Genomic DNA, 21,352 nt, shown 5'->3' with positions numbered 1-21,352 from the left:
CCGAATCAAGATAACTAGTAACGGCAAGAAAATTGAACAAATCATCGCCCACAACTACTTTGTGTTCTACTCGTGCATAGAATCTACGCATAGACCTAGCTCATGATGCCACTATTGGGGATCGTAGCAGAAATTCAAAATTTTCCTACGTGTCACCAAGATCAATCTATGGAGAGACTAGCAACGAGAGAGAGGAGTGCATATTCATACCCTTGAAGATCGCAATGCGGAAGCGTTACAAGAATGCGGTTGGTGGAGTCATACACGCAGCGATTCAGATCGCGATCGATTCCGATCTAAGCGCCGAACAATGGCGCCTCCGCGTTCAACACACATACAACCCGATGACGTCTCCCACGCCTTGATCCAGCAAGGAGAGAGGGAGAGGTTGGGGAAGACTCCGTCCAGCAGCAGCACAACGGCGTGGTAATAGTGGAGGAGCGCGGTACTCCAACAGGGCTTCGCCAAGCACTACGGGAGACGAGGAGGGAGAGGGGTAGGGTTGCGCCAAGAGAGAGAGATCAAATCACATATGTGTTGGGTAGCCCCATACCTCAAGTATATATAGGGGGAGGGGAGGGGCTGCGCCCCCTCTAGGGTTCCCTCCCAGCCCTAGATCCCATCTAGGGTGGCGGCCAGAGGGGAGAGGGAGAGAGGGGGGCGCCCTAGGGTGGGCCTTAAGGCCCATCTGGACCTAGGGTTTGCCCTCTCCCACTCTCCCTGCGCCTTGGGCCTTGGTGGGGGGCGCACCAGCCCACCTAGGGCTGGTCCCCTCCCACACTTGGCCCACGCAGCCTTCTGGGGCTGGTGGCCCCACCTGGTGGACCCCCGGGACCCTCCCGGTGGTCCCGGTACGTTACCGATAGCACCCGAAACTTTTCCGGTGACCAAAACGGGACTTCCCATATATAAATCTTTACCTCCGGACCATTCCAGAACTCCTCGTGACGTCCGGGATCTCATCCGAGACTCCGAACAACATTCAGTAACCGCGTACATACTTTCCCTATAACCCTAGCATCATCGAACCTTAAGTGTGTAGACCCTACGGGCTCGGGAATCATGCAGACATGACCGAGACATCTCTCTGGTCAATAACCAACAGCGGGATCTGGATACCCATGTTGGCTCCCACATGTTCCACGATGATCTCATCGGATGAACCACGATGTCAAGGATTCAACCAATCTCGTATACAATTCCCTTTGTCTATCGGTACGATACTTGCCTGAGATTCGATCGTCGGTATCCCAATACCTTGTTCAATCTCATTACCGGCAAGTCTCTTTACTCGTTCCATAACACATCATCCCGTGATCAACTCCTTGGTCACATTGTGCACATTATGATGATGTCCTACCGAGTGGGCCCAGAGATACCTCTCCGTTTACACGGAGTGACAAATCCCAGTCTCGATTCGTGCCACTTTCGGAGATACCCGCAGTGCACCTTTATAGCCACCCAGTTACATTGTGACGTTTGGTACACCCAAAGCATTCCTACGGTATCTGGGAGCTGCACAATCTCATGGTCTAAGGAAATGACACTTGACATTAGAAAAGCTTTAGCATACGAACTACACGATCTTGTGCTAGGCTTAGGATTGGGTCTTGTCCATCACATCATTCTCCTAATGATGTGATCCCGTTATCAATGACATCCAATGTCCATGATCAGGAAACCATGACCATCTATTGATCAACGAGCTAGTCAACTAGAGGCTTACTAGGGACATGTTGTGGTCTATGTATTCACACATGTATTACGGTCTCCGGATAATACAATTATAGCATGAACAATAGACAATTATCATGAACAAGGAAATACAATAATAACCATTTTATTATTGCCTCTAGGGCATATTTCCAACATCAATGTCTTTTCATGGTCGAAGAGACGGCCAGACAGATGACATGGCACAAAGGGGGGAAAAGAACCAAACTAGATGCAGATGGGAATCTGATGATGGTACACACATCAGATGGTGAAGCGTGGAAGCGCTTCGATGCATTATATGCAGAAAAATAGCAGATCCAAGGCATCCTCGAGTCGGCATCAGCACGGATGGGTTCAGTGTGTTTGGTCTGATGGCAACCCAATACAGTTGTTGGCCCGTATTTGTCTTTCCACTCAATCTCCCCCCCCCCCGGACAAATTATGCAAATAAAGACATTTTTTTGATGTTGATAATTCTAGGGCCGAACTATCCGGGCAAGAATATGAATGTGTATATGCAGCCGCTTAAGGACGAATTGCAAGAAGCTTGGGATAATGGGTTCAAGACATATGACACCTTTAACAAACATAACTTCGTAATGCGTGTCTGGTACATGTACTCGATGCATGACTTGCCAGTGTATGCGCTATTCGTTGGCTGGTGTGTGCATGGAAGGTTCACGTGCCCCACATGCAAGGCAGCTCTTGAGTTTCGTTGGCTGCAGGCGGGTTGCAGTTTTTCTTGCTTCGACTTGCATAGACAGTTCCTGGATCCTCGTCATAAGTTCAGGAAAGACAAGAAGAACTTCACGAAAGGTAGAGTTGTCAAAAACTCTGCACCACCTCCATTGACAGGCCAAGAGACCCTGGATCAGTTAAACGCTTTCGAGCTAGATCCAGAGCGTCCAGGGTATTTCAAGGGGTATAATTCGAAACATGTCTGGACTCACAAGACATGTTTGTGGGATCTGCCTTACTTCAAAGACCTTCTTTGCCCATACAACATCGACGTGATGCACACTAAAAAGAATGTCACCGAGGCACTTTTTGGTACATTGTTTGGCACGGACGGGAAGTCAAAGGATAATACTAAGGCTAGAGTCGATCAGGAGGCGCTATGTGATAGACCATTACAAAACATGCAAGAACCGAAAGGAAAGCAAAACTGGATGAAGCCAAAAGCATGGTTCAATCTTGGAAGGTCATCTATGAGGGAAATTATCTTGTGGGTGAAAATGTAGTTGATGATGACCATAACTTCGTGATAGCACACTACGAAGCCAAAAATCGCCATTTGCATAATCCGAAGCCTCGGTACAATGCTGGCGACCCTAAATCCAACCACAACCTATTCAAAGGGAATCTTGCACCAGCCGGTTCTTCAAAACCAATATCGTTGGATGTCTAAGAATGGCAGACAATTTCTTTGTATATATTCACCAACCTAATAGAAGTGCGGCCGTACATCGAGTAAGTTCTCGCGTACATCATTTCGCAACTTCTAATTCCTTTGAACTGCTCTTATTCCCGGATATTTTTTGATACAATTGATATGTCGCCAAATTCTCGGATGGAGCGGTGATCCAAAAGGAATCCATCAAATAGTATGAGCTTCTGGCAAAGCAAGGAAGCGGCTTTCCCGGTTTCATCTCTTGGTTCAAACAAACGGTAATTTCCGTTAGGCCATTCTCGTTTCTTCGTCTAATTTGCGGCTAATGCAACAATCATTTCGTATTAAACTTGTAGGCTAATTCAGAGTCTATGGATGCCGAATTGAGACAAGTCGCTAATGGTTTTGACTTTAAGGTCCGTTCATTTGACAAATACGACATCAACGGGTATCGCTTCTGTACCTACGACAAAGAGCTATCTATGACCGACCGAAAGTCTACAAATTGTTGTGTCTCTGCTATCAGCGATGGAGGTATCGAGTATTATGGGAGAGTTGAAGCAATTTATGAACTTCTATTCTATGGTCAAAATGCACCGAACGTCGTAGTCTTCAAATGTTACTGGTTCCAGCCGAAGGAGACTAGAAGGACTCATGAACATACAAGGCTAGTCGAAATCAAACAAAGCACCCATTTAGATGTTCTCGATGTCTATATTACGACTCAACAGGCGACCCTAGTTTTCTATCTATCATGGGCCTGCCAAATCGATCCAAATCTAAATGGTTGGGATGTCGTTTATGAAGTGCCGCCGCATGTTAGACCACCTCCCCCCAATGAAGAGGATTATGAACCTCACATTCACCCAGGCACATATGAAGGTGAATTCTTCCAAGAAACACGTCTTTCTAAAAAAATTCTTCAAGAAATGCTCTACTTCACACCAGAACATTGAAGTAGACTGCGACTGTGAACCCGACTTCACCCCCTAGCCTGAACAAGAAGAGGTTACTGCTGCGGATGACTTGTCAATGCTTGATCGATTACGTAAAGGGGGCCTTCCACATGTTGATGTCATTGAACCCAATGAGCACTTCATTCATGATAGTGATGATGATGATGATGCATTTATTGATCCCAGAGCATTTATTGAACCCGAAGATCTAGATTATTATTAGGTATTCAATTTTTATGTTGTACTTGATTTATATATTTACTTATATGATTGTATGATTTATATAGTTACTTGTATAACTTTCTTACTTTGTATGATTGTTTGTTATACATAGTGCCATGGTCTTGATATCCGTCCCCGTCGGCCCTCGCCCACTTTATGATTCATATGTGGTAAATTATCTTTTATAACTATTTGTTGCATTTTACATTTATGACAATTATGGCCATCAAGTTGACATAGAGATATTTTTATCTAGGAGGTATGTGAACCGGAAATTGCAACTGACCCTCTTGTCGAGAAGTTAAATTTAATTGAAAAATAAAATGAGTATTTAAAATAAAAAATAAAAAGAATTGAATAAGAGAAGATGAAATTGGAGTTGTATGCTATCGATGTCATCGATGATCACAAGATGAAGATGAATGCAATGCGCTTGAAGATTAAGAAGATTAGAAAATATGCCATTGATAATGAGGCTTGGTATCATTATGCCGTTGCATCAATTGTTACCTTGGTTGCGATCTTCATCGCATTTGTTGTGATGAGGGTAAGTTTTCTCTAGTGTTTTGCTTAACAAATGCATACTTAGCTTATTTTCCTCCTAAATGGGATAATTACCTAAGTTAGATAAAAAAATGAGCTTTACTTACGTAAGTTGGCTCGAAAATGGCATCATCACCTAGGTTAGCACAAAATTGACCTATACTTACCTTATTTTTCTCCAAATTGACATAATAAGCTTAGTTGGCTAAAACTGACATGATTAGCTATGTTAGCTCTAAAATGACACAAATAAGGAATAACAAGAAGAAAACAAGAAAGAGGAGAAAAAGAAAGAATAGAAGAAGAAAAAGAAGAAAAAGAAAGAATAAAAGAAGAAGAATGAGAATGAGAATGAGGAGGAAAGGGATAAAAAGATAGAAGAGAAGAAGAAGAAGAAGAAGAAGGTTTGATTCACTTCATGGAAGCAGCATTAATGGACTGCTAGTGTTTAGTTCTTATTTTCATTTGTATTGGTGAACAATGTAAAACTATGTATGTATATATGGATGAACTCCGTGAAACTATGTATGTATTGGATCTTTTAATCCCCTATGTGTTATGTTGCATTAATGGACTGCTAGATGTTTGATACATGGGTTAGTTTGATGTTGAAACTATATATATCATATATATCTTTTGAAAATGCAGGGATATAACAGGAAACAAAAAAATAGCAACAATACAGGCACTTTGCTGCCCGCCCCCGACGACAAAGGGACCTTTGCCGTCCGCTGCCAACGACAAAGAAGTCACGTGGCAGCAACCTGGGAGCAGACCCATTTGGTCAATTTGCCGTCGGTGGCCGACGGCAAAGAGCTGGGTCTGCTGACGCATCTGCTGACGTTAGGACGGGCAGCTTTGCCTTGTGCTAGTGGGCAGCAAAGGCTGCCGTTAGCCACCTAACGTGACTAATGCATGTTTTTACTGTCCATGTTCTTTGCCGTCACAACACCCAGTGAATTCAGAATTTCAACAAGTAGAAAAAGAGTACCTAGCTTCCCCCCCCCCCCGCCCCGCGTCGCCCCCCCGCGGGCGACTCGGGTGCCCTAACCCCGCCGCCGACACCAGCCTCCTTCCATCTCCCCCTCCCCGTCGCCGCCGCCGGCGGGCGCCGCCGGGCAAAGCCCGCGTGGTGCCGGCGGCGGCGGGACTCGTATGGCCCTCATCTGGAGCGGTGGTCGCGGGGGACCGCCTCTTCGGCCTGGCGGCGGATCTCGGTGGCCGGCGTGGCAGAGGGTTGTGCGCTGGCGGGAGGTGGTGCAGGGCGTCGCGGCGGTCTGGTGGCGGCGCGTCACGGGCGCAGGCCGACGGGGCCGCTTCTTCAGCCTGGCGTCGAACCTCGGTGGCCGGCGTGGCGGATGGATGAGTGCTGGTGGGAGGTGGTGCGGGGCGGCACGGTAGTCTGGCGGCGGCGAGTCCTGTGGAGGGCGCAGGCCGGCTGCGGGTTGGTGCTCCTCGCCGCGAGGGAGGTCGTGGATGGCCAGATCCGAGCGGGCTGATCCATTTTCGGTCCGGATCTGGTGCGTCTTCAGCGCTGGCCGGCGTCCTTGGGGTGCTCACGGCAGGGAGTGCGGCGGTTGTCTCTGGATCCTTGCGTGGAGTGTAGCAGGCTGGAGGATGTAGGTGGTGCACCGGCTCCGGCGGTGGCGGTGGTGCGAGCGCAGCCATGGCGGCGGCGGCGCTGCGAGGCCTTGCCAGGAAGGGTCTTGGCGGGCAGCGGGCGTTCGGTTGCTGCCATGTGAGGCGTGCGGCGTTGCCTCGGCGGTGTGGGTGCCGGAGGGTGGTCGGAGGTGCGGGTCGGATTCATCCTGGTGGCAGTCCCCTGGCGTGGGTGAAGGCGTCCGTGGCGGAACTGGCTTTGCACCGCTCGGTGGTTGCTGCGGCTCCTAGTCGATGTTGAAGGTGATGGCTTTAGGCGTGTTTCCTCAGCAGTGAGGGGGGGTTCGATGGCAAGTTGTTGCGGCGGCGGCGGTGCGAGGCATCTGATCGGGACTGGCCGGGATCTTGGAGACTTGGAGATGTGCAGAGCTACGGATGAAAATCCTGTTCGGTTGTGGCCGGACCGGCGTTGATGGCACCTGCGGGTGTCATTCACCTTCATGGAGGCTTCGTCGAGTGCTACGCCATCTTCCTTGCGACTTCATATCGGCAGCTGTCTCCGGGGCGAAAGCCTTGATTCGTAGGATCGGCATGATGGCAACGTCTTTGAGGTTGTTACTCTGTTGGGAGCATTGTGCTGGGAGACTCGAGGTCCCATGATGCACTCCTCTGGTGTTCACCGTTACCCGGATCTTTCTCCTTCGGCGCCATGTACGGTCGTCGCTGGCTACTCCAAGGAAGCTGGAGTTGCTGTTCTTCGGAGGTCTTCAGTGTCGGCCGAGACGCGGCTAGGGGCTCGGTGTTGGGTAGGCTTCTTGTGTCGTAGCCGTGTTGTTGTGTTTGGTTGTCCTTGTACGAACCGGGTGTGGAGTTGGTCACTTTCGTTCTCCGCAACGAATGGTTGACGTTGTTGTAAGTCTCATTTCTCTCCTTCTATAAAGCTAAGGTACGCAATTTGCGTACCCTCGAAAAAAATGTTCTTTGCCGTCCGCCGCCGACGGTAAAGGGCGCTTTGAGGAAACATACGGCAAAGAACATGTTTACCGTCGCTCTCTTTGCTGGGCAAGTTTGCCGTCGGTGGCGGACGGCAAAGAGCTTTACCGTCCGCTTTTGGTGCCTTTACCGTCTGCCATGGCGGACTGCAAATAAGCTGATTCATGTAGTGTCATGAAATTGGTGATGGCGGATAGTTGATAATGACGACGGCGTTGAATCCTTCTCTCCGAAGCCCGGAACAGACTCCAGATCAACCCTCCCGATGAAGAACATGAGGTGGTGGTGACTCCGTATCGTAAAACATGATGATTCCTTTTCTCTGGATTTTTTCTGGACGAATAGGTACATATGGAGTTGAAGTTAGGGTTGCGGGAGCTGCCAGGAGCCCACAAGCCTGCCGGTTGGACGCACCGACGACTGCACGGCCGCAAGCAGACAGGCGTGACCGTTTGCCACCCTTAAACGGACGAAATCCGAACGAAACGGACGTTCGTTTTGGGACATGCATTGGAGTCACCCTTACGAGTTAATCCCGTGTACGTATGCGTGTCCGTGTAGTGTACGCATGTCATAGTCGGTTTGGGACTTTGGGTAATCTAGCTTCATACTACTCCGCACGGTAAATCTGGTACTCCGTAGCTTTGCGCGTGCACTACTCCGCACGGCCGGGTTTCACCTTCACGCCCGGTGTTAGTTTACAGCACCTCTTTTTACTGCCACGTCGCCAACGGCCCACGGTTTCAAAAAATAAAAAAGGGAAACGCCGCCGCTCCAACGGCTAGTTCCCCCCAGCCGCTCCCGGATCGGACTCAAAAATCCATCGCCCAACTCGCCACATCCACCACAGCCCACAGCCTCGCCGTAGCACACCATCTCCGACGCCGCCCGCCGCTTTCGCGAGCTTGCTAGCTAGCTATATCGCCGATCCCACCGAGCCGGAACGCGGAGCAAGCGCAGATGGAGATCCCCCGCAGCCTCGGCGCCCAGGACAACGAGGAGGAGGAGGAGTACGACAGCGTCTTCTACGAGGACATCGAGGCGCCCAAGTTCGTCGACCTCACCGCGCCCGACGCCGCCTGCCCCGCCGACGACCCCTCCTGGTTCTGCCTCCGCGTAGGTAAGCAATCAAATCATCCTCCAACCCTCCACAAGCAAACCCCCTCATCGCCGGCGTTCGCCGTCGAATCTGAGACGCAAAGACACCAAATTCGCCTCGCCGCTGATCCGCCACCGCGGCGTATGATATGCAGGCTGCGACCAGAGGCACGAGCACGTCGACCCGGAGGCGCTGCACCGGAGCTTCGTCATGCGGGTAATCCATCCATCCATCGCTCTCCCGAATCGAATCTCGCGGCTTCTCGTGTTTGATTGATGCGCGACTGAATTCGAGGACTGACGGAACCGAGTTGTGATCCGTTCCCCCCGCAGGTCATGGCGGCGAGGAGCCCCAACGTGAGGCTGCAGAAGGCCATCAGCAGGAGAAACCAGAGGTGCGCGTCTCTCATCTGAATCTTTTTCCTTTCTCGCCCGCCGCCGGCCTGAATTACACTGTAATTTAGATCGGATTTGTTGACCCCGTGCAGCTCGACGCTGCCGAAATGCCCCCACTCGGCGCCGGCGAAGCCGCCGAGGACCCGGATGACCAGGCTGAGCCTGGCGACGGGGGCGGCCGAGAAGGCGGCGAGGGCCGGGCTGCAGGGCCACCGGATTCGCAGCCTGAGAGATTCCCCGGTCCGGACCAAGGCGGCGAGGGTCGACGCGTCCAGCGCGAGGAAGAAGGCTCTGACCACGCCCCGGAGCAAGACCGTGCGGCCAAGGCAGGAGCCGTTCCTCAGCGTGAAGCACCAGAAGAAGCCGGTTGCGACGGACGCGGCGGAGATGAGGGGGACCGTGGTGAAGGCGCTGTTCATGAGCACGCCCAAGAAGGAGACGCCGGCGAAGATCCAGGCTCCTCCCGTGGCCGAGGTCTGCTCCAAGATGAAGAAGCTCAACCTGGCGTGCCGGGAGGTGCCTAGCAGGTACCTGTCGCAGCTGCCCACGCTGAAGATCGCCAAGAAGTGCGAGGAGACGGCGGCGGTGAAGAGAGTGCAGGAGCCAAGGAGCGGGAAAAAGATGATCCTAGGCTGTTCGGCGAAATGCGCCAACGCCGAAATAAATGAAGGGAGCCGAAGTGGCCGTGAGAACATCAACGCGGATGAGAACTCGTGTAAACGAACTGCAAGGCGCAATTGGGGGCAAGAACCCAAGGAGGTGCTGCAGGGACCACGGGTTGAGGTGGCGGAACCATTGCGGCCCGACATTCATGGCGACGACAAGGAGAATGCGCCGTGCGGTGATCAGCTCGCCGAGCAAGCCTTGAGTCGGGAAGAAGAAGATGAAAACAGCAAGCGGTCTGAGAACAGCGAGAATGCTCCTCAAAAGGTACTGAAACTCTGACGTTAGTGATGATGTTTGCCATGGTTTAGCTGCTGTGGGTAGGATGTGGTGAACCTGAAATGCTGCCATGACTAATTGCAGGTGCTTAAAAGGCAGAACAAGGTAGTGAATGCGGAGCAGGGAGGAAAGCTTAAGAAGAATACCATCCTGAGGCCATTCAGGCTAAGGACTGATGTGAGTTATGATTGCATTGCATCCCACGTTTGCTTGTTTTTGTGAAGGATTTTCACTCGGTTTGCTGAAGGGCCTTTACTCTTTGTGCTGCATTTAGGAGAGACAGGTATTGAAAGATGCAAATCCAGAAAGAAAACCGACGGCGGCCGAGAAGAACGCCATGCCAGCACTGAAGGATGAAAATAGGCGATTGGTGGTAAGTTGAATCAGGAATGCACAACGTTAGATTTCTGATTTCTTGGACTACCACCTATTGGTTACTCAATTGTTCTATGTACTATTGTGATGTGATGCAGCAAACTGGAAGATGCACTGATGGAAAGGAAAGAGAAAAACTGACTTGTGGCGAGAAGCAGGTGAGCATTTCCCGGTCCAAATCAATTTAGTGGTAGTACAATTTAGAAACACACATGCTGAATTGCTTACTTATCTGTCCATGTTGCAAATTCAGAGGAAACAAATTACACACACTGCCACGAATCGGCTTGGTGAATCCAAAACGGTTTTGTGTAACATCCGGCCCAACAATGTGAGGCCTGCGCTGACTAAAGGAAAAACCATAGAGAAATCACAGAGGGCAGCAGCATCAACGAGAACAGCCAAAATAACAAGGTTTGCAAAACCAAATCAGTTCCTTCCCCTTTCTGAATTTCTGAATTTACACATTGATTTCTGCATTTTAGCACATCATGATATCTTTTCCTTTCCCTGTATTCAGTGGTCTCACAGCACCGTCTCGAATTGGAGAAAAGAGGAAGGCCTCGGTGAAAACATCCAGGCTTCAGGAAGCAGCAGCTTGACTAGAACATGTGGCAAAAAAATTAAAGAAGACAATGATTATATTGTCTGCTCCATCCAAAAGACTGAGTGTGTATATGGCGTCGAACTGGTTTTGTGAGTTTTGTCAACTAGAAGTGTACACTAGGGAGGGGGTTGGCCAGGAACTCTCACACCAACAGGGTTCTGTCAAGTTTCCCTGTTTTTGTCCATGAAATTGGTGTGTTGAGTAAAACTCTTTGTTCTGTACCATCTTTACTACACATTCTTTTGTAGCTGAAAGCCCGAAAGAAATTTAATTCAGTGGTGAAATGTGTATCTATGGCATTGAATTGGTTTTCTGAGTTTTGTTAACTGAAAGTGTGTACCATCTGTTTCTGTACTCAAACCGTCAGTGTGAACCGTTGAGTTTCCTTGTTTCTGTACCATGAAATTTGTGAGATAGGTGAAATTGTTTTGTTTTGGTACACCCTTATATACTAGACAAGTAGATGTTTATTCCAAATGCAAATCTGTACTGAAAATCTGTAGTGAAATACAAAAATCCAAGAAAGTTAAGAATTGTGTTCCTTGGTTAGAATTTGGGAAATCAAAACGCATACTGTTCTTGAAAATTAAAATTCCTAATATTGAGGTCCCCTAAAGTTTGAACCTTAAACCCCATGAAACAATGTGCTGTGATAAAGAATCTGCTCTGCTATGTCAATGCCATATTTGACATGGTACTGTGTGTATTAACCAAAGTTTGGTGTCTGTATATGCTGGGTATTTCTGTTTCCTTACTATAAGAACACATCAGGAAGTTGTTTGTAGCCTGCTGACCAATTCGAAAAATCCACGTCACCATATAAAATCAAGAGGGTACACAACAACAACAACAACAACAACAACAACAACAACAACATGAACATACGGTCGACATTTTGACTTTACCAAATTACATTTAGCGAAATCATTTTCAGAGGATAGATAATGATCTGTGCTATTTGCCTTTACAATTGTTGTTACAAAAAAATAAGTCATCTAAATATACTTGTGATTGTCAATTGTAACATAAATCTATGAATCACCACCACATACTTTCAGACAAAGATGAGCTTTCACAGGCTTGTGATCAGAGCTGCTAACACAGTCAAGTGCTTCATATGAACTTAACACCGCATCCAAGCCAGAAGAATGGTCAACCTTGAACAATATCCTATCTGTCCAAGATGGCACTCTGATCTGAGGAAGTGAAGAGCATATGCATAAGACATTATTTTTCCAGAATATGTACAATTTCCTTCAGACAAATTGACATCTTAATATGATACTAACTGAAGGTACCTTGTAACTTGAATCGTAGTTGCTACTTCCGACATTATATTTGTATGTTGGCTTAAAAGACAAGGTCCCTTCACAGTACCCATGGAAGACTTGACCCTTCTCAGCTTCTTGCAGCAGCTGGTCTCTGTCTCTTAGCTTCTGAAATAGCGCATATATGTCAGGCATTTATGTCATGTAAAAATTGAATAGGTCCAGCATACACTTACACTCTGGCGATTCTCCTCGATCATTTTCCTTGCTGGCATCGAGCTTATTCCTTCTAATCTGTAATTCAAGTCACCGAGCCACACTGTTATGTCGGCAGATTTGGCATAATGTATGTCATTCTTGGAGAACAGCGAGTGCGAAATATGCCGGCATTCAGAGTTCCTCTTCTCCACCTTGCGTTCATGGGCTACACTTTAATAAGTTACCTTGTTACTTATTCGTAATAACATTTGAAAGACAACAGTTACTATTGAATTAAATTAATGTTGCTTCCGGTATTAGCACTGAGGTAATAAGACCCAACAATAAGAAATGGATTGGCCAGAAGTTGGAAATCAACCTGCAAGATGGCAGGACACAAACACCATCCGGATCCCACTAAAGTTTACGTACATGGCCACAGCTCCTTTCTTCCTCCCAATTACGCCACCGCAGCCTCCGACTGCGTGTTCATCCACCTTCATTTCTGACCAAATTCAGGTATTTAAACAGGACTTATTTGATCAGATTAGAAGTGCTCTTTCAACACCAAGAATATTCAGCTATATAATAACATGATCACCTTTGATGTACGCTTCCGAACTCTTTGCCCCGAAAAGAAACATCTGAATAGACTGCATGGCCTTCTGGCATAACAAGCTGAAATTTTGACAACCATTGCTGTATTTCAGAATAAGGTGAAAACCTTCAAAGTGTTCATAAAAAAAAAGGTTAACGTTGAAGGTCCCTCACATGTGTGTATCAGCCATGGCTTCTTGCAGAACTTGTTCGACGCCACATTTCGGGACTTCTTGCAGCCCCACAACCAGCAAGTCGAACTTCCTGGTGGAGCTCACCAGCTTTCTTATGTCCTCCACAGACATCTTCGCGAAAGAACAGATATTAAACCAAAGGAAATGGCTCAACCACCATCAAGAAGAACGCAGCCAAGAATATGAGTATATGATGCACCTTGCCATTCATGTTCCATGTGATAATGCAGACACAAAGCACGGAGCTGGCTGTGAACTCGCAAGCTTTCTGAATCCGGATCGTCTTTATGCCTTCATGAGTTCCATCCCCTTCAATGGAAACCATGCCATTGTTGTGCAGATCACCGAATATCCTGCGATCCCATTAGTATATACATCAATCATATGGAATTGCTCAAAAACAAATCAATCATATGGAAAGCAACTTTTAATAAGACTGCATAACTATTTTTTGCAAACAGATAATATACCATTTTGGAAGACTGAAGCTGCTGCAGTTGCCCATGTGTTGGCCGAGCCCTTCCTTTCCGACTATCTTACGGGGAGAAGATTACAAAAGGGGACTTTTTATATAGCGATCTACTCCAAAAGTTCGACGTTTCTTCGCAGAAACCAAATTGATTAGATTTTGAGATGCTTCTGGTCATCACGTTTTCCTGGTCAGCAATTCTGGTGCAAAGTTTCAACATAGCAGTAGAGAAAAGGACAAGTGGAATGCTCAAGACCAGCCACTTGGATTGTATGGATTGGGTAGTTAGGTACTGGATACCTTTGATGTGACAACAAGATCGCCTTTGTCGTCGCATCATTACAAAGGACGCACATGTGAAATTGACTAGACACATACAGAGGACCAGTAGAATTGCTGCCAATAATGCTTGGAGACAAGCATGGCCACATTTTTGCTTAGCAAGTAACTTCGTTGAACATGAGCTCTCTGATGGAGAAGTTCAATTGGGGAACATGTTGGACTTGCTGTGTTCCTGAAGTTTCACCATGCAAGCCTTGTGCATCACTGAACCGTATAGCCAGGAAAAGCAACCATGTTGTGAAAATGACATCTCTCTCATTTTGTTTTTCTCGTTTTATCCGGTGGCATACATATTTCTAATGAGCAGAAATGCATTGCCCTTTCTCACAAAATGAACAAGTCAGTAACACCCTCAGTGAAGTTAAATCAGCTGGGCTGCAAAATGTATTGCGCCATTTACCGCAAAACAGCTGTATTTACAGGAAGTACATCTCAGAAACAGCATATGGAATCCACTATTTAGAATATATATATTTCAAACAATCTCAGGTTTATCCAAGAGTTGATCGATACCAAAAAAAGGGGGAAACGGTACGTAAGAGGGCAGCCTGTGTGTGTAGGGCTGTGGTGGGTGGGATGGCAAAGGAGATGTGTGCAGGAGTGACGGTCTTCGTCAGGTGGTGCTCAAAGTCAGTGGTGATCTAGCACAGCGATCTTCGACTGCCCGGCCTGGCTAGGTCACCGAAGAAGAAGGAATCAGCTCATGGTCCTAAAAAACAGCGAGCTCGACATCAAACCCAGACAGCGGGATGGGTGATTTTTTTCAAGTTTGGTTTGGGGTAATGAGGCAACCCTGTTATTTCAGTGTATTGCTCCCCCAGCTCTTTACCCATTTCATTTGAGCTTATCACCATCATATGGCATGTGGAACAACAGGTTTTCCAAGATCCAGGATCCGTCTGAGCTTTCGAGTTCCGATCAGGATATATCTCAGAGTTTCTACATGCCCTTATCGTTGTTTTCTTATCCAAGGCGCAATTTGCTCCACGGACTACAAATTCGCATGGTTCGCAAAGATGCTGCTTCTACTAGTATCTGAATTGCATAAAAGACAGGTCTATGCTAGTGGCAAGAGGGAACAACCGAAACACATTCAGTATAGCAACGACAAATCACATCCCAGCAATAATGAAATATATGAGGCACGCATCACTGATTGTTAAAAACCCACAAAGTTGCTGGGGCAGTGGCAGTGGTAACCACAACCAACAGAGTTTATGCGAACACTGTCATTGAATTCTCACACTATAGAAAGACGAAATACTAACAAGGAAAACTAATTTCATGTTTGACAAGGTACTTCAAAGTCTGCTCCTGAGAGTAACTTCACCATCCCAGTCGCACCTAATAACAAGGATAAAACACATAGTCAGCATCTGGCTTATTGCAATCGGTATCAAACAAAAATAACAATTCAAATACGTTAATGCAACTATAGAAAGTCCAGAACAAAATCTTGTGGTGCAACCAACTGCTATTACCAATAACTTATCAGGAGATAAAGGATATTAAAACTCAAAACAGTGACAGAACTGAGTAGTTTGCGTTTGTCCACATAACTTCCTAGCATTGAATAATAATGAGAAAACAACGAAGTCTCAGCAATTTAAACAACAGAAGATCACAGGGGAAGGAAAAAGATGGCTAGTGGTGTGGGGTCTCAGGCAAAACCACGTTCTCATCAGATTATGACTAATGGGCAGGAACCAAGACAATTCAATTCAATTAAACCTTGCACTTAAAATGAACCCAATGATAAGTGCCACATGTGTGGCACGGACCACTCCTGCCCTGATGTTTTTTACAACTAAAGTTGCCATTCAAAAGAAAAAACAAATCCAAAATATAAACTGAAACTTGCCATCCGAAAAGAAAGTTGCCATGCTTTACAACTGATGAAGTTGTCATCCTCCCGTCACTAAACTTGCCATCAAAAACATTCAGAGTTGCCATGTGTCCGTGCCACATATGTGGCACTTATCCGGGTCCAAAATGAATTGGGCATAATGACTAGGTCTGTTTCTACAACTCAGAATGTCCAGTCAACATATGAGTATATGACTGATCAAGACCAACCTCAAATACAATTTTTAGTTCTTTCTAAAGCAGACAATAGTTAGCTTCTTCCCAACTTAAATCCAGTACAGTTTTTGCAGCTGTTGTGTTGCCAGTATTATAATGATCTGGTTAATGGGATCATTCGAAATATATATAATGGATAATCCTAACTGCAATGGTCAATTAAAAGATAGCTAACGACAGTCTTAAGAAAACATTACGACTATTATTCTATAAACAGCACAAAAAATGCACAAGCATAACTGACAAGATTCTACCATTCCTTCTTCAGAAGCAATGTCAATAAATAACAAACATTACGGAAGACTTTGCTTATGTACCACAAAGTCAATTCTACAAGAATTGTACTACCTCCGTCTCGGTGAATAAGTCATTCGTGTAGTTCTAGGTCATCGATTTAAGGAATTAAATATGTGTTATATGTCATGAAAAGTATATTATTAGATTTCTACACGGATGTAGTTTCTAAATATATATTTTTTGTCACATATAATACATATTTAGATAGTTAAATTGTCGACCTAGAACTACGCGAATGACTTGTTCACCGAGATGGAGGTAGTATGTAAATATAGAACAATCTAATAGATAATGCTAAAAAGGAAAATTTATATTCAGAACATACTGGATACTGCATCAATGAAGCCATAAAATACAGTTATCATTGTTCTCAGAAAGGAGCCAAGTACCATCAATACATTAATACTTCTTGATTCATTGGCCAAAATTAAACAAGATAACAAATAACAGCAAGAGGTGCAACTGTGATCAAAACAGATAAAATACTCAATCTTACTGCATTTATTAAAAAAAGGGTTATGAACCAATAAATCGATCTTCCAATCACCATAATGATACTGCTAAAACAAGGGATTATAACATAGTTTGAGAACGGCAAATCAGCTAAACAAATTCAATATCACAACCTATCTAAAAGCTAGTTGGACTCTTTAAAACATGCTACTCCCTTCGATCCATATTACTTGTCGCTGGTTCAGTACAAGGTTAGTACAACTTCACAAGTAATATGGATCGTAGGGAGTATAATCTTTACAAAGTTGTCATGAAACATAACTTTTCCTTTCTATCTACTCGTTGAAGGTCATTAGTTAGGTTCAATAATTTCTCAGTTTGCAAATCAGCATTACCAAACTAAAAGATCATTAAAAAACCAACAGATCGCCTGCTTTACACACGAAAGAATAGAATTACAAGCTTTAGCAACCCTAGTAATAAGGACACTCATTAGAATCCGATCTACGGCTACGAAACCCTATGATACCGTACCAAACCGAGCGGCCGCACGACGATCCGAAAACGGATCACACGCGCAACGCACCCAAATCGACCAAACCCTAGAGAAGGAAGAGCGTGGGCGGGAGGAATCACCTAGAGCTCGAGCTTGAGCTCCGTCATGCCGGGCTCGCGGGTGAGGTAGTGGAGGATGTAGGGGGCGGCGCGGATGACGGCGATGCAGCCCGCCATGATGCTGAGATGCAAGCGCAGCTCCTTGTACGCCGCCTCCTTGCTCGGCTTCCGGGGCATCGCGCCTAGAAACATCTTGGCTGTCGTCGGCGGCGAGTTCTCCGGGTTCGAGGGTTTGGGTTGGGGATCTGGATGCGGCGGGGCTGCTGCTGCTGCTTAAACCCTAGGACGATGCGATTGCGGTGGCTAAACTTGGAGAGGAAACGGGTCGTATTTACGCCCGTGACCCTGGCGAACTGCGTATTTCCGCGCACGTTGGGCCCGGCCCAATTACCACGAAATCAGGAGTGCTCCTATTCGGCGCGGAGACCTCTTTTGAACCGAAATAGGAGTCCTGCGAGTTTTTCCTTTTTTTCGTAAATCCGTTTATTCAAATTATGTTTTATCTCTTTAAACCGCGTTCAAATCTTGATCCGTTTTCATCTTGGATTCCTCACGTCGAGATCTTCAAAACTAAATCGCTTGTTGGTAGGTTTTCACAAACTTTTTTTCACGAAAAAACCAGACAAAAAACCACACGGGAGCATGTTTTTTCCCTTTCTGAAAACCGTTTCCGAAAGGCACACTTGTGGCTCTTGCGGAAGCAAATCCGTGCTTCTCATGTAAGTGATACCGTGTCTTTCGCGGAAGGAAAAAAACATGATTTTTTTGTTTCGAGAGGCACAGTCACGGAAGCAAAATCATGCCTCTCGCGGAAGTAAAACCATGTCTCTCATGAAGGGGAAAAAAGAGTAAACACGTTTTTTTAATTTCCAAGAGGCACGACCGTGCCTCCCGTAGAAGCAAAATCGTGCCTCTCGTGAAAGCAAAAAAACGTGTTTTTTCATGAGAAAAAACTTTTTGAATTTTTTTTGTCGAAAAGCTAAGAAAGGCCGATGAAAAGCTGAAAAAATGAGAGAGAGAAAAATCTGAAAAGCCGAAAATACATGCAAAAAAGTAAAAATAAAAACAAAATCCGGAAGGAGACCCAGAGCGCGACACATGGCGTGCTCTCAGCCCATTCCAAATGATCCTTGAAAAGGTTCCCGAACGAGCGGTCCTCAATTAGTTGCTCCCCTCTGGACGCCCCCATTGGTGTCAATATTTTTATTTTTTGAGAAACATGTAGTCGTCCAATAGGACAGGCTCCACCTGAAAGCTAGAGAAAATGGGTCGGACCACTCTGCAGTGAGCGGGTCCTTTTTCTCTTTGTTTTTATAGTCGGGCTTTTTTACAAAAAAACTGATGTTGTTTTTACAGACCAAGATATTTAAAACACTCATAAAAATAAAATAAAAATCATAAAATTGTTCAATGCGTGTTTTTAAAAAAGTTTAGTATATATTAAAAGAATCACCATATATATATATATATATATATATATATATATATATATATATATATATATGTTGAATATGTATTTAAATTTTTTATCAAGTAACTAAAAAGTTCATAGTATATTAAAATGATTAATTGAATATATTATATAAAATTTAGTGTGTATTCAAACAATGTTCCTCGTATATTAACGAATCATTGGCGGTGTATTAAGAAACACAAGAAAGAAAATAAAGAAAAACATCAAAAAAACAACAGAAAAGTTGTAGCAAAATCAGTGAAAAGAAAATCAACGAGAAAAACCCCAAACATTTTCTTGTTGAGATGCACTTGAAGCTGAATTAGGTGCATGTATGGAAGAATTGTAATTTGCCATTAAAATAAGTGACTTTTAGATTGAGTTGGACTCACTTATTGCTGTGAAATTGATCCAAGCAAAGGAAGTTGATAGATCGATCTACTCGTCGCTCATTAAGAAGATTAGATTCCTCATGTACACTGTAGCCAAAATAAAATTAGTGTTAGCATAACAAAGTTTGCTCGTTTGGAGGCCAGAACTATGACTTGGTTAGGCTCTGGGCCTCATGTTGCTATCAACCTCGCTGCGATCGACTATAATGATCTTTTGAGTTGAGTAATGCATGTTTTATCCCTAAAAAAACAACGGGCATCGTGGTTCTGTTTGCCGCCTACAGGAGGCGAAAAGGATTTGCTTTCGGCGTGTTACACACTGAGTACCAAGCAAACACGTACTTGTGCTTACCACTTGGGCTTGCCTAATACCATGTTTCGGTCATTTTTTTTTCTACGGTCATTGATTTGAACCGTTCAATCACAATAGCAAAGAATCTCTAGTAGTTTCGAGCCGGTTTTACGAAAAGAAAAATATTGGAGAAACTTTTTAGTGCGGCTACTTTAAAAAACTTAAATAAGTTTGAAAATTGTTGAAAAATGTTCTCGGATTTGAGAAGTGTTGCAAAATATGAAGAAAATGTTCCTGAGTATAAGAAAATGTTCGCATGGGCGCCCGATCTGAGGGGTATCTTTAGCGTCTGCAATGCGTCTCGTCTCCACCTCAAGGAACGTAATCGCACGTCATCATGTACCATGAGCAGGGCACAGAACGGTTGCCGTCCGTCTGGGACATGTCATGGGGGTGCCCCGCTTCCCCTAATGTATGAGTTTTTGCATGGCGAGTTGTGATGAAAGCTTTGTCTACTATGAAAATTATGTTGGGAATCGTTGCAGAAATTAAAAAATTTCTACGCATCACCAAGATCAATCTATGGAGTAACTAGCAACGAGAGAGAGGGAAGTGCATCTTCATACCCTTGAAGATCGCGAGTCAGAAGAGTTGCAAGAACACGGTTGGAGGAGTCGTACACGTAGCGATTCAGATCGCGGTCGAATCCGATCTAAGCACCGAACAACGGTGCCTCCGCGTTCAACACACGTGCAGCCCGGTGACGTCTCCCGCGCCTTGATCCAGCAAGGAGGAGGGAGAGGTTGAGGGAGAAGGCTCCAACAGCAGCACGACGGCGTGGTGATGATGGAGTGGCAGTTCTCCGGCAGGGCTTCGCAAAGCTCACGCGGAGGAGGAGAGGTGTTGGGGAGGGGAGGGGCTGCGCCTTGGATGTAGTCTGCAGCCCCCCCCCCTCGCCCCTCTATTTATAGAGAGAAGGGGGAAGGGGGCCCGGCCCCTCTAGATGAGATCTAGAAGGGGGCGGCGGCCAAGGGGGAGGGGGCTTGCCCCCCCAAGCAAGGGTGGCACCCCCCCTTTAGGGTTCCCCCCAAACCCTAGGCGCATGGGCCCTAGGGTGGGATGGCGCCCATCCCACTAGGGGCTGGTTCCCTTCCACCTACAGCCCATAAGGCCCTCCGGGGCAGGTGGACCCCCGAAACCCCTCCGATGGTCCCGGTACAATACCGGCATACCCCCGAATATTTCCGGTGACCGTATGATTGTTGGGGAACGTAGTAATTTCAAAAAAATTCCTACGCACACGCAAGATCATGGTGATGCACAGCAACGAGAGGGGAGAGTGTTGTCTACGTACCCTCGTAGACCGGAAGCGGAAGCGTTATAACAACGCGGTTGATGTAGTCGTACGTCTTCACGGCCCGACCGATCAAGCACCGAAACTACGGCACCTCCGAGTTTTTGCACACGTTCAGCTCGATGACGATCTCCGGACTCCGATCCAGCAAAGTGTCGGGGATGAGTTCCGTCAGCACGACGGCGTGGTGACGATCTTGATGTTCTACCGTCGCAGGGCTTCGCGTAAGCACCGCTACAATATTATCGAGGATTATGATGGAGGGGGCCACCGCACACGGCTAAGAGATCAATGATCAATTGTTGTGTCTCTGGGGTGCCCCCTTGCCCCCGTATATAAAGGAGTGGAGGAGGGGGCCGACCAAGGAGGGTGGCGCGCCCAAGGGGGGGAGTCCAACTCCCACCGGGAGTAGGACTCCCCCTTTTCCTATTAGGAGTAGGAGAGGGAAGGAAGAGGAAGGAGGGAGGAAGGAAAGGGGGGTCGGCCACCCTCCCAATTCGGATTGGGCT

At 46.3% G+C, this 21,352-nt stretch overlaps 3 protein-coding genes across 3 annotated transcripts; 1 reads left to right on the top strand and 2 right to left on the bottom strand.

The window, feature by feature from the left end:
• The first annotated feature begins 8,193 nt into the window (after window positions 1-8,193).
• On the top strand, window positions 8,194-11,127 carry LOC123086912 (uncharacterized). The gene is made up of 9 exons (XM_044508744.1): window positions 8,194-8,539; window positions 8,673-8,734; window positions 8,851-8,912; window positions 9,006-9,843; window positions 9,940-10,032; window positions 10,130-10,228; window positions 10,329-10,388; window positions 10,484-10,644; window positions 10,751-11,127. Exons 1-9 carry the CDS (start codon window positions 8,380-8,382, stop codon window positions 10,830-10,832), a joined length of 1,617 nt encoding a protein of 538 aa, XP_044364679.1. The 5' UTR covers window positions 8,194-8,379; the 3' UTR covers window positions 10,833-11,127.
• Window positions 11,128-11,710: 583 nt separating this feature from the next.
• On the bottom strand, window positions 11,711-13,784 carry LOC123086911 (type IV inositol polyphosphate 5-phosphatase 11). Its single transcript, XM_044508743.1, has 8 exons — window positions 13,565-13,784; window positions 13,294-13,447; window positions 13,075-13,205; window positions 12,905-12,981; window positions 12,683-12,808; window positions 12,342-12,529; window positions 12,136-12,273; window positions 11,711-12,033 (listed from the first exon to the last, which is right to left on the bottom strand). The coding sequence occupies exons 1-8, from the start codon at window positions 13,597-13,599 to the stop codon at window positions 11,869-11,871; spliced, it is 1,014 nt and encodes a 337-aa protein (XP_044364678.1). The 5' UTR covers window positions 13,600-13,784; the 3' UTR covers window positions 11,711-11,868.
• A 1,220-nt stretch (window positions 13,785-15,004) lies between these two features.
• On the bottom strand, window positions 15,005-17,671 carry LOC123086910 (mitochondrial import receptor subunit TOM6 homolog). Its single transcript, XM_044508741.1, has 2 exons — window positions 17,374-17,671; window positions 15,005-15,249 (listed from the first exon to the last, which is right to left on the bottom strand). Exon 1 carries the CDS (start codon window positions 17,542-17,544, stop codon window positions 17,374-17,376), a length of 171 nt encoding a protein of 56 aa, XP_044364676.1. The 5' UTR covers window positions 17,545-17,671; the 3' UTR covers window positions 15,005-15,249.
• Window positions 17,672-21,352: the final 3,681 nt, after the last annotated feature.

Source organism: Triticum aestivum, chromosome 4A (genome assembly GCF_018294505.1).
Source record: "Triticum aestivum cultivar Chinese Spring chromosome 4A, IWGSC CS RefSeq v2.1, whole genome shotgun sequence".
In the NCBI taxonomy this organism is placed as follows: Eukaryota; Viridiplantae; Streptophyta; class Magnoliopsida; order Poales; family Poaceae; genus Triticum; species Triticum aestivum.
This window is presented reverse-complemented; position numbering and strand designations above follow the sequence as displayed.

Bases quoted from the DNA above. Each gene is read 5' to 3' on its own strand.
- LOC123086912 (XM_044508744.1), top strand. From the start codon at position 8,380: ATGGAGATCCCCCGCAGCCTCGGCGCCCAGGACAACGAGGAGGAGGAG. The intron at 8,913-9,005 runs GTGCGCGTCTCT...GACCCCGTGCAG, and splicing joins ATCAGCAGGAGAAACCAGAG to CTCGACGCTGCCGAAATGCC. The intron at 10,229-10,328 runs GTAAGTTGAATC...GATGTGATGCAG, and splicing joins ATGAAAATAGGCGATTGGTG to CAAACTGGAAGATGCACTGA.
- LOC123086911 (XM_044508743.1), bottom strand. From the start codon at position 13,599: ATGGGCAACTGCAGCAGCTTCAGTCTTCCAAAATG. The intron at 13,448-13,564 runs GTATATTATCTG...ATGGGATCGCAG, and splicing joins AGCTTCAGTCTTCCAAAATG to GATATTCGGTGATCTGCACA. The intron at 12,530-12,682 runs GTTGATTTCCAA...ATTAAAGTGTAG, and splicing joins TGTGTCCTGCCATCTTGCAG to CCCATGAACGCAAGGTGGAG.
- LOC123086910 (XM_044508741.1), bottom strand. From the start codon at position 17,544: ATGTTTCTAGGCGCGATGCCCCGGAAGCCGAGCAAGGAGGCGGCGTAC.